A 13,101-nucleotide genomic window follows, 5' to 3' on the forward strand; every position below is an offset into this window, starting at 1 on the left:
TTAGTGAGTAATTTTGATAAAATATATTCTATTCATTATTGTATAAATCTAAAAAAGTTCTACTCTAAGAAAAGATATCTATCTCAAATCTTGTCATGCTCAAAAATACATTTCCTTTTTCATACTAGTGGTAACAAAAAATCTGTTGTACAAAATGAAAAGACAAAAATCCATTTACAGTATAAAAAATAGTCGGTTTCTTCGTTCACTAACTTTGAGGTGGTGTATAAGCTTTCCAACATCGTTCGTTAAATATCTATGGGAAGAATGAATGAGAAACAGGTCAGTTCTGTTGAGAAATAATTTTGGTGAAGAAGCAATCTTTTTTTTGGGGGGGGGAGAACTAAATAGACCTTTTCATAAATTACGTTATGAACATCACTTGCCTCGTTTTGAAAATATTTCCATGGTGATTAATTCCCAGTGGATTTTAATAAAACTACTTTCTATTCATAAAAAATCATTTAATCTTTCAAGGGACATAATGGCAATGACATAATTCTAGCGAATTTTGCAACAAACTCACCTATACTCGCAATATATCTCTAATCTTAACTTTTAATTTTGAGAGCTTCCTAAAATAAACAACATGTCTCTTTTCTCAAGCTAAAATTTTCATTAAATTTAGACCCTATGATTTTTGCCTGAGACCGCGATGTTCGTCCGAGAAACAAATAGAAACCAGTCAAATAGAACCCTCTTTCCAGAACAGAGGAACTACTCGACTACTTAGACTAGTTATGGATCTAACCTAATCTAAGCTTACCTTCAATGATCTTGCTTTTACGACATCCTCTACCAGCAACTCTGATTTCATCACCCTCAACTAAAACAAAAAACAAAAATATTTCGCCGTAAATTCGTTGATTTTACTTTTATAAAATCTTTCCATCTTCTTATCAAGCGAAGAGGAAGAGGTTTCTAATGAATTTGATTAAAAAATGATCCTGATTCTTATCCCACCCGGTTTTTTTCCACCTACACATTTTTATTATAAGCGACTCCAATTTTTGGGTAAGGGTTTGGGCTACTTAGCATTCTAGCTCATTTTCTGAAAAATTTGCTTTGATCACCTCTACTGTTATACCAGATTTATGCTTTGGGTCAAAAGGACTATCGTTTGCCATGGTTAGATTAATTAAAAAGTTTATAGTTTACAAGATAGTGAAAAATTGGCTAATTAGAGCCCTCCATCAGCCTGGTAGTTAATAAAAAAAATTGTGCCTTGCATATCTCCCTTTCCTCTTGCTATTAGCTTTAGGGGCTGTTCATATGGAGGCGGGAGACTGGATAAATTTTTGAGCGTTACTATTTTTAGCCATTTGATTGGTCAAAAGCTGCGACGTAAGTTCGAAAATCCGTCCCTCCTCAACTAGCCGGACCAGCCTCCCTCCCATATAAACAGCCCCTACCTGAATTATATAAAATGAAAAATCTCTACTTACTTTGCTCTGCTCATTTCTTAATTCTCTCATCAAAGTTGCATCTTCGTTTGTCTCAATTTGTTCTCTCAACTTTTCGATTCTGTCAGTTTTCTGGTTGATGCATGAGTTGATACCTTCTTCCCGTGCCTTGTAATAACTTAGAAGCTTAAACAAAAAACAAAAAAGACGGATGTATAACGAAGAATGGTCAACATAAGTTTCTAGGACTCTTGATTTTTGAAAGAAAATACAAGCACAAATCGGGGGAGCGGGTGCTTTGGCAGAAAAGGGTACTGGGTATGTGCGGACGATAAGGGTCGAATTGCTTTTTACCTTAAAAATTTCAAAGTAGTCCCTTTAAGGGTTGGAAAATTTACAAATTTTAGGAAATTTTTTGATTTTGAGAGAAAAAATTGTTAAAAAGCCTCTCTAAGGTTTAGACATGTTCAAAAAATTGAACAAAATTTTGCGAAAAAGTCTCTCTAAGGAGCACTTTTTCACTAAAAATTTGGTCTCTCCATGGAGGTAATAAAGATATAGATGGAGAGAAAACGTCTCGGTAATGATCTAAATGGTCGTTGAAATCTTTTATAAATCTATTCAAAGCGGCTTTTCTTTGATGTACCATCATTGGAAGCAAAAAACATCAATTTATAACTTTATAAGAACAGAAAGAGACTGTTTGGTTGATTTTGAAAAACTTAATTTTGCCGAAAATCCTTGTTAAAATGCGATTCGAAATAGTTTCAACTGATGTAAGACTAAAAGAGTATATTAATTTCATAAGGACACATTTTTGGGCTGGCATTTTGTTAACATTGAGAGTTGCATCACATTATTATTGAAAGTTTCTTATCTTAAAATCTTCACGCCTAAGTGGGCAGCGGTTTTCATACTCTGACAAAATGATCGATACAAGGTTCCTAATCGTAACACGTAATTCTTTTTTGAATCTATCGATGGCTTTGTGGGCAGCTTCCCCTAGAAGTTTGGAGTATTGTGCTTATTATGTGAAGTTTTTTTCAATTTTTCATGACAAGGCTATTATATTTCAATATACTTGTTAAAAATGTAATGTCTTTTCATTCATCTTAAATATTCCCACGAGTATACCCAAAATTAATCATCTTATTCCCAAAGCAATCAAACAGCTGTTTGCTTCCGATGAAAAATCAGAATAGAACAAAAGGCATTGACTCTCCATCTATCTTTATTACCTCCATGGTCTCTCTAAGGGACGATTTTAGGAGGTCCCTTCCGCACATACTCATTCATCCGCCAACCCTAGTACCTGGCCCCGGGGGCACAAATAATGTTACCAAACTGTATCATGAAGGATGCGTCAGCACATTTCCCCCCCAAAAAAATTGAGAAGCACGACCAATCAAACAACAAAAATTCGATTTTAAACATCTGTGCATAAAACTCATCACATATTTTCACTGGAATTTATCGAATGATTGAACCTGTAGAACAGGAAGAATAAGAAATTTACTTCAGAGTAAAGATTTCCACATTTTGATTCAGCATCAATTTCATGTTTGAACGATTCAGTTGGAACGCTTTTATTCAACTTGTAGATAATTTTATCGTCAAGAAGCCTCAATGTCTTGAGTGTTTCCTGAAAAAATGAGAAACGACAGTATAAATTATCGAGGAGTAAATAATAAGTTAATATTGAGTCAATATTCACTTTAAATTTTCACAAGCTAGTTTAGGCGTACTAACTTTTGGGAGCAGAAACTTTCGCGAATCGTTGGATAAAAATGAGAATTTTCATATAAAATTGCCTTAAAAGTGAAATAAATACACTAAAGACGGTTGCTCTTGGAATTTAAAAAGGTAATTAAATATTTCCCGTTTTCCAAAAGGGAAATATTTATTAAAACGGGCTTTCTCCTTAATTTCCCGTGTCAAAACGCCTTCCGTACGCCCTGACTGACGCCCGTTTTTAATTTCACAGCGAAAAAAGTATAAGTAATGTATCATGATTCGAGTCGACTGATAAACTATATATATAATATATGTTACAAGTTCCTTACAGATTCTCAAGCCCGGTTATAGTAGAACTATTACATGTTAGTAGCAGACCCGACTGGCAACTGTTATGTAGCAGGTTGAAACATGAGTTTTTGCTAGAAAGATGCAGTTTGTTTTCACCAAGTTAAAAATCTTTAAAATAAATCAAACTGTGTGGGTTTCTTTACTTCCAAACAACCTACCAATAGTTTTGGAACATTCCATAATAAAGAAAGATGGCTGTTCTTGTGGATTGACTTTCTGAATACCCCATATAAACACGATGTGACATGAAAGTGAAGAGACATGATTTGTCAGTTTGTTGGACATGTTTTGTTGGTTTTGTTTGATTTCTTGACTTGTATATCTCATGGCAAATGGGATAGCAAATGACTTTTCATGTATTGATTGGCTCTACATATGATACCTCTAACTTTGAACACCTCCAGAATGTTGAAAAAAGCATTTTATGAGATAAGTTTCGATTGTACTTTCATGGAAATTTTTAAGCGACAGATTTAAACTTGGCGTCAGTTTTGTTTGGTTGATAAATCTTTAGCTTCACCATGACTGTGGGATGATTTTCAATAAACTTTTGTTGTTATACACAGTCACTCTAACACATGATGACTCCAGCCATGATTGGTATCAGACAGTCAGAATGTTGGAAAAAAAAAAATTTTACGAGAAATTGTTGATAGAAATTATATTGACTTATTTTTACAATTTTGGTGGTGTGGGTTTTGTTGGTTGATAATGTTTACACCGTGGGATCCTGTTACGGTATATTGATTGTTGTTTGTTAGAATACACCGTTTAACAGTCGCGCCATCTCCACCGTACAGGCGGTAGGTAAAAATACTCACTTTAGTACTGTGGCTGGAAGGGTTAGAGAAATGTAAAAATTGCCATTTTTTTCCTTCCTTTAAAGAGAATGTTTTAGATGTTTCAACATGATATTAATGACAATTTTATGTATCTCTCCTGAAAATTTCACAAAAATTCATCAAGAGGAAAAGAAGTTATGATTAAAAGGAGTTCTTTACCTACCATTTCTCTGCTGGGTTTTCTTATGAGAACTGGATGTTTATACCTACCATTTTTTACGGGGGAGAGTGAAGTTTCTTGTGGTTGCCAAAATCAAAACAATAGAAAATTGTTCATACACGTGCGCAACCAACACCTGTTAAACGGTGTATTGATTACCAAAAAATAGAGAACCTTTTTTTTGATAAATACTTTATTTTTTTCATGAACTGTGTGGATGGTTGACATCTTTCTCTAGTCTAGTCTTGTAAACCAATGCAGTGTCTGTTTTCAAATCTTGCTAAATAGACCTTTTTTTTAAAGAGGCAGCCATGTTGAATAATTATATCCTCCAGCATAAAAACAATGATACAGCAATGCATAATTATTAAAATATGCATGATACAGTAATTATGCATGGCTGTATCATTGTTTTTATGCTGGAGTACATAATTATTCAATATGGCTGCCTCTTTAAAAAAAGGTCTACTGTTTACAAGCTATTTAAATGCTTTAAAACTTTGAGCCACATTTTTTCTTTGTTGCTATTAAAGATAGATTTTTACTTTGTCGTAATGTAAATTTATTGTAAAGTTTTAGTTTTTGAGTTTAGTTCATCTGCAGTAGTATTTCTTCACAGGCCAGTATCACAACCCGATTCTACAAAATACGTAGTTCTGTAAATTCTAGAATCTACAAAATGTGTAGATTCTGTGCTATCAGAAACTACATATATTGTAGATTTCAACCAATTGACAGAACTACATATATTGTAGAACCGGGTGTGATGATGTGTCAGGCAGGGATGATGTGTTGTTCTTCAGTAATCCTTAAATCTTGTGAATAAAGTAACATTTAACCAGACTTATTGCCCTCATTATATTCAAATTTGTATTTTTTTTAGGACTGATAAGCACATATTTTTAAACACCAAATCAAAGCAAACAACATGCCAGTTCTTTCTGGACAAATATATATGTATACTTTATTATGTGTGCTTTTTTATATATGTCAATAATGACCTTCATTTTTAAGGAAATATTTAGTCGCAATTTTGCGATTCTTGTTTGATATTTAATAGAATTTTGAGGTTTTATTGATTTCCAATTTTTTAGGAATATTTCCCTGAAGAAATAATGTGAAGACTTAGCATCAAAAGTAGAGAAACCTGAGGAAACAAGAGAATTGGTACATGACATATGCAAGAAACACTTAATTATCAAAAGTATTTAGCCATATATAGGGACCAATTTAGTAGATCGTGAGCACATTTTACCAAAGGAGATTCGCGCTGCGCGCGCAAAAACATTCTTTTGGCCCAAACATTGATATTCTAGCCAAGTTAGTGCCACAAAAATTTGTTTTTTTGCCTCTGAAAACCTGGTCTGACATGCCCTGAACATGCGAGAGGCCAGTTTGGGTTATGTTTGGGATTATCAAGTTCAAAATCACCAAGTGGCCTGAAAAACTTTCGTCTATAATGGGGGTTGTTATTAATTAATTTTGTCTACTAAAATCTAAAGATAAAGAGACCATGACGTCACTGAATTCCCGAAGAAACTTCAAAATGTGATATCTCTTGTCTGAAAAGGAGTGAAGTGGACCTTGACAGGGTGTCTACGGAATTTTTGTCACCACTTTCAAGGTTTTCAAGGGGTTTTTTGGCAAAATTTTAGTGTTTTTTAAGGTTTTTTGGACCATTTATTGGTTATCTTCAAGGTTTTTCAGAATTAAATTTGACTTAAATAGTAGGATATGACTGTGTTGACAAGGTGCAGGAGAGGTTACAACCAGTGTTTGGTCTGAAAAAAATCTAAAAGGAAACTTTTATATAGAGCTTTAGCATAGACTGAAACTTCAGTAAGGACCCAAGCTAAAACGAGACAACTATACTGTCAGAATCATGTATTTTCAAGGTTTTCAAGGAATTCTTTCAAATTAAATTCACTTTCAAGGTTTTCAAGGTTGCTTAGTCCAATTTCAAGGTTTTCAAGGTTTTCGAGGTCCGGAAGACACCCTGCTTGACCCCTCGTTGGATCAGAAAATGGGCACGATGATGTCACACAAGAAATTTAATATTTGAGTATTGGATTGAGTGAGATAGCCTGTTAGAATGGATAACCCTGGATAACCCACATTTTGGGGGTAACCTGTTTCAATTTTTTTAAAGCTTTAGAAATCTAATGATTATATTGACCTCTAGCCATTCAAATATTAAATTAAAATTCAATGATCATCAAATTTACATATGAGGAGGAAGAAAAGAACACCCTTTCCTTTCTTGATATTAAAATTACTAGGGAAATTCAATACTTCAGCGTTTTACAAAACAAGTGATACTTTTATGGACCTACCTGGTTATGCATTTAACACATTTATAATTGATATCTACGTGACGTGACCATTAAAAACAATCATTCAGAACACAAATAGCAACGATCTATTAAAATTAGTCGTTTGTTTCTTATAAAAAAAACGTTTAGAAACCAAAACAAAAAATATTCTTTCATATTCAAGACTTTGTGAGCAAAAACAAACATCTAACTCATCAAAAAATTGAGTAACTTGGCTAAGAACATTGATGTATGCTTATCAATAGTGATTCTTATAGATAAAGATGCGCGTTTTTTGAGCTGAAAAATTCTTTTTTTACAAAATTCTGCTTGAGCCATCTTTTACCTACTTTCATGCAAAAAATCAGAAAAAAACAATGATCCAATATTTTTGGCTGGTTTTTAGCTGAAATTTACCCCAAAATTATTTTTCCAAAAATCGAGCTCCGTCACATTCGAGGGTTAAGTTATGCATGTTTGTGCAATAAATCATAAAGAATGAAAGAGCAAATCTCGAGAAAAACTAATACCTAAGTAATTGATAATGTGCTTATAAAAAAATATCGAATTTGGCCAGTTTTTTAATGAAAACACGCCAAGAAACCAAAATTTCATGTCTAAACACACATATTTTTCGAAAGTAAGCCCTCATGAGCAAAAAAAACATCTATCCCATAAAAAAATTGAGTAATTTGACTAAGAACATTGATGTATGCCTATTTAATAGTGATTCTTATAGATAAACATGCGTTTTTTGAGCCAACAAAAGTTTTTTGCAAAAATCTGCTTGAGCCATCTTTTACCTATAATGGTCCCCTACTTTCAAGCAAAAATTTAGAAAAAATTAATGATCCAATTTTTCACAAAGTCCAAAAAACCTGTTTTTTAGCCGCTTTTTGGCCCAAATTTGCCCAAAAGATTTTTTTCTTCAAAAATCGGGCTCCGTTACATTCGAGGGTTTATAGTTATGCATGTTTGTGCAAAAAATCATAAAGAATGAAAGAGCTAATCTCGAGAAAAGCTAATATCAAAGTAATTGACAATGTGCTTATAAAAAAATATTGAATTTGACCAGTTTTTTTATAAAAACACGCCAAGCAACCCAAATTTCCTGTCTAAACATACATATTCTTCAAAGGTAAGCCCTCATGAGCAAAAAAAAACATATTTCTCATAAAAAAATGAGTAATTTGACTAAGAACATTGATGTATATGCTTATTACAAGTGATTCTTATAGATAAACATGCGTTTTTTAGGCCAACAAAATTTTTTTGCAAAAATCTGCTTGAGCCATCTTTTACCTATAATGGTACCCTACTTTCAAGCAAAAATTCAGAAAAAATTAATGATCCAATTTTTCACAAAGTCCAAAAAACCTGTTTTTTAGCCGCTTTTTGGCCCAAATTTGCCCAAAATTTTTTTTTTTCGAAAATAGGGCTCCGTCATATTTTGCCCACCACCATTTTGCACCTTTGTACCAAAAATCAAGAGATTACTATGATTCAATCCCGAGAAAAGTTGGTAACAGACGGACGGACGGACGGACGGACGAACACAGGTTAATTTATAGGACCTCCAGGTAGGTCCAAAAAGTGACGTTTACTTGAATTTTGAAAATTTTTTACCAATCACCTATTAAAAAAGGTTTGACTGCAGCAATCCTTTATCGTACTTTTACTATTTGCTCTAACTATAACTATAACTATTAGTGCTCTAACACTAAGTGATGAAATTCCAAAACTTCAAACCATTTTCTACATTGATCGTTGCATCAAAAAATTTTTTGATAAAGTGATGAGAATCAATCAAAGAAAATTCAACAAAGAAAGAACTGTGTATCACACTAACATTTCTCGGAAAGCAATCATTTGAAATTAACAAAAAGCTCGTAAATATTTTCTGTCAATTTGCGCGCACAAAATATATCAGAGGGCATGTGTGCAGTCTAGGGTTCATTCAGTGTAGACCAAAACTCCTATAGGGCCAAATTGAAAAGTGGTCAACCAAAACACAAAATCAAAAATTTATTTATTTATTTATTTATTTATTAAAGAATTTACAGTCCAGGCACACTAGGGCCTCTAAACCGGTCTATCTACATAATGATTACAAAAGTGATCTTGAATCGTAACGTAACGGGTGCTTTATCCATGCCTGAGTCAGTTCTTCTTTAAATGCTTTGATTGACTTAGCATTAACAACATTGGGAGCTGGTTCCACGCCGATATGCATCTATAATAAAATGATTTTGTTTGCACACCCCTTAATCCATCATCTGAGAAATTAGGGATCAATTCGTAATCATGTTTACGATGGGGACGAGTTCGGCGAGAAAACTTTTTGACGATGGTATTTTTGTCATAGAAGTGAAGGTGTTTGTATATTTGAACCATGTCGCCAAATTGTCTCCTAAATTCAAGAGATGGTAAGTCCAGTTTTCGCAGGCGCTGCTCGTATGTTAAATTTCGTAGACGACGTACCATTCTTGTTGCACGCCTTTGAACCCCTTCAAGTAGGTTGACGTGCTTACGCAATCTAGGTGACCATACAGATTGAGCATATTCCAAATGAGGTCGAACAAAGGTGGTATACAGTGTGTAAAGTGTCCTGGGACATAATTCCTCGAAGCCTCTTCTGATCACACCGAGAATTGAGTTTGCTTTCTTGACCTGTTTCGATATGTGCTCTTCAAAGGTAATATCGGAGTCGATCAGCACACCTAGATCCTTTTCAAGGGAAACGTGTTCAAGTTGGTTTCCATCTAACGAGTATGGGTGTGCATGGATGATGTTCTCGAATTTCCCGAGAGTTAGTACATGGCATTTATCTGGATGGAATTTTAAAAGCCATTTTCTCGACCAATTTTCCAGTTCATTGATGTCCTGTTGGATTGTCAAAGAATCCTCGATTGAGTTGATCTCTATCTTCGTATCATCGGCAAATAGGAAAATAGATGAGATGACGTTGTCCGGGAGGTCATTGATATAGATAACAAAGAGAAGTGGTCCAAGGACACTTCCTTGAGGAATACCACTTACAACGGAGTTTGTACTTGATCGAGCTTGATCGACCTTTACGAGTTGCTTCCTGTCTGTCAAGAAAGACTCTATCCATCGTAGACAGTTACTTGATATTCCATATCCTTCAAGTTTCTTCAGCAAGCGACGGTAGGGAACAGTATCGAAGGCTTTAGCAAAATCGAAATATATCGTATCAACTACTTTACCATTAGCAATGCTTTCGCAGCACTTATCCAAGTAGTTCAGGAGTTGAGTAACTGTTGATCGGTGACTGATGAAGCCGTATTGTTTATTTGACAATAGTTTTTGATCTTGTAGATGATTCATGATATGCCTCCTTAGAAATGATTCCATCAATTTACAAACAACTGATGTCAGGCTGACTGGTCTATAGTTTATTGCTAGATTTTGAGCACCCTTGTTCTTGTAAATTGGCGAAACGTAAGCCATCTTCCATTCTTTCGGTATGATTCCACACGACAAGGTTTTATTCATTATGATCGCCAAAGGCTCGGCTACGTGGTCGACCAATTCTACCAACATTTTGGGATGAATTTCATCTGGACCAAAGGATTTGTTGGTGTCAATCAGTTTTATCTGTTTCTTCATCATCTCCTCGGTGACGAATAAATCACTAATCTTCTTATCTGTTCGTGCAGGGAAGTCTGGTAATCCACCCTCTGGCTCATCAGTAAAGACACTACAAAACTGCTTTTGCAAGATGTTTGCCTTCTCGTGGTCGTCATGTTTAAGAGACGATTTATCGTCAGGGTTCTGAAGAAGTGGCGAAACTCCACTTGTTGATTTGAGTTTACTTCTTACGTGAGACCAAAAGATCTTGGGTTTCTCTTTGGATTTGTCACAGATACTCTTCTCATATGCCCGATGTGCCTTCACCAGCATTCGATTTACTCTATTCCTTGCGAGTACATAGTTGGCGCGGTGATGATCTCGGTAGAGAGGTGAAGATCTTAACCACCTTCTATTCAGCAGCTTCTTTCTCTTGATTTCATCTCGCAGGTCCTTTTTGATAGGGATTTTGCATTTATTCTTCCAAAAGCTGTTACCTACTTCTTTCAGTGGTACAAACCTATTTCTGAGGTCGAGTATAGCTTCTTTGAAAGTTTTCCAAAGATCATCCACTGATGTTTCCACGGATGCTTTCTTGAAACTTTGTTTCCAGTCTCTTAAGCTAAGATCGTTATTCATCGATTGGAAATTGGCCGACGCAAAGATATATCTTGTCTGTACACTTTTGGGGTGAGCGTAACAAGCAAATTTGAACGCTAACGAGCTATGATCACTTTTACCAAGTGGACTTAAGTAATCTAGATTCACTATTTGATTTTCTTCCCCTGTCAATATCAGGTCGATTAGAGATGGGTCATCTGTTCCACGACATCGAGTTGGCTCGTCAACGTGTTGATGAAGATATGCATCTCTCAAAGCATCTAGAAACTTTTCTTCTTTACTATCTTCTATGTGTGGGGTTGTCCAATTTTCCCAATTTATCGTTGGGAAGTTGAAGTCTCCTAGCAAACATTTGTGGGAATACTTGTTGTTCAGTGCAATAGATTTGATCAGACAATTCAGGTTGCTGTTATTTTCGTTTGATGATGTAGAACTGCTTGGACTTCGGTAGATACACGCGAAAACAAGTAAATCTTTTCCAGATAATTGTACTTCAATCATGCATACTTCGTTGAAAGTGATTGGAGGTTTGACATCGGCTACTAAATGTTTTATCGAGGTGTGAACAAGTATGACAACGCCACGCCCTTGATCTGTGTCTAAGTTAACTTGACTAGCAATTTTATAATCATCGAATTCGTATTCATGTAATTCCCTCAACGTACCTACTTTTGTCTTCGCTTCGCAGATAGCGACGATGTGGGGCTTTTCCTCATGGGCCATGGACTGTAATTCCTTAATTTTAAATGAAGTCAACTGATCGGGATTTGTATACAGAACTTTCATATCTTTGATTAATTTTTCTTTTTGAGCAAAGTTGGCTCCTGTTGGTCGATGATATTTGTCTCCGTTAGGTTGTTCGAGAAGGAGACATTCTTCATTGTTGGTGACTGGTTGGGGTGACTGGTTGGTTGACGGTTTTCTGAGTGGTACCTTCTTGACAGTGAAGCCGTTTTTTGAATCACCCCGGACGCGATATATTTCTGTTGCTGGTTTTTCGGTTTCATTGAGTTCTTTAGCTTCAATAGACAGTAGGCGCAATTTCTTACGCATTTCAGGTGTAAGATCTTCAGTAACGCTCACTCCAGAAAACTTTTCATTCCCTTTCAGAGCTGGTAAATTTCCAAGAAGATTGAATTTCTCGTCTTCGTTCAAGAGGCAGATCAGAATGGGACGCTTCTTATCGTTCGAGGTCTTACCCAAACGGGCAATACGCTTAATGGTAACGTTTGAATGGGTTGTTTTAATGAGATCCTCAACCCAGCTCCTGTCCGTGTTGGCATCTTGTTCTGGTACTCCATGAACAATGATGTTTGAAGCACGCTTCTGTTTGTTCGTTTCTTCGGCTTCTTCTTCCCGCAGAGCTTCTTTAATCACCTCTTTGATCGAAGTATTGGGCTCATCCTGTGAAGGGTCTTTCACCACATCAGCATACGACTGCTTTACCTCAGCCATCTGGTTTTCAACACTCAAGAGTGTCGCTTTGATTTCATCAATAATTGACGCCTTCATGGTTGCACCAAGTTCGGTGATTTTCTCATGGATTTTATCGTTCATTTCTTCGACAGTACATCTCTCGATTGACTTGTCTTTGAGTTTTGCATTACGGGACTTTAGTGTCTGGACTGACTTGATTAACTTCCTCTCATTATCGTCATATACTTCGATAGCACGATCACGCTCTGAGATATCATTTTTTAGTTTGGTAAAGTCGTCGTCCTCAACTGCACCACAAAGAGCAGGGAGATCTTTCGGTACTTCAACACAGTTGATGCAGCAGAAGGTCCATCGTCCATTTCTTTTTGCTTTCGCGTTCAAAAAAGCCTGAATTTGGTATGGTAGGTGGAGCATTTATAATGTACGAAACGTTCACATGCCATACATACTAAGACGTTTTCTTCGAAACCGTAACATTTCGCTTCGGAGCATCGGAGATCGTCGAAATTTTGACTGGGATGGTCTTCTATGGAAGTGTCAGCTGATGCGTCCTCATCCATCAGGAATCGATGTTGAAGTGTGGAAAAAAGCTCTAGTTTAGGTGGAAAAAAAAAAAAATCTTACAAACAAAATAAGTAACTGTGATTTTT

At 35.6% G+C, this 13,101-nt stretch overlaps 1 protein-coding gene across 1 annotated transcript in view; it reads right to left on the reverse strand.

Annotated features, from left to right (window-relative positions):
• LOC136814084 (protein MIX23-like) overlaps positions 1–13,101 on the reverse strand; it is a 23,556-nt gene continuing 10,455 nt past the window's right edge. The window contains exons 2-5 of the mRNA XM_067070583.1: positions 2,920–3,045; positions 1,446–1,589; positions 767–826; positions 1–256 (exon numbers count right to left, since the gene is read on the reverse strand). Coding sequence (XP_066926684.1) covers positions 209–256; positions 767–826; positions 1,446–1,589; positions 2,920–3,045 — 378 coding nt within the window. The 3' untranslated portion in view covers positions 1–208. The remainder of the gene's footprint in view (positions 257–766; positions 827–1,445; positions 1,590–2,919; positions 3,046–13,101) is intronic.

The sequence above is a fragment of the Clytia hemisphaerica genome, unplaced genomic scaffold (genome assembly GCF_902728285.1).
Source record: "Clytia hemisphaerica strain Z4C2 unplaced genomic scaffold, Clytia hemisphaerica genome assembly, whole genome shotgun sequence".
NCBI classification, from domain to species: Eukaryota; Metazoa; Cnidaria; class Hydrozoa; order Leptothecata; family Clytiidae; genus Clytia; species Clytia hemisphaerica.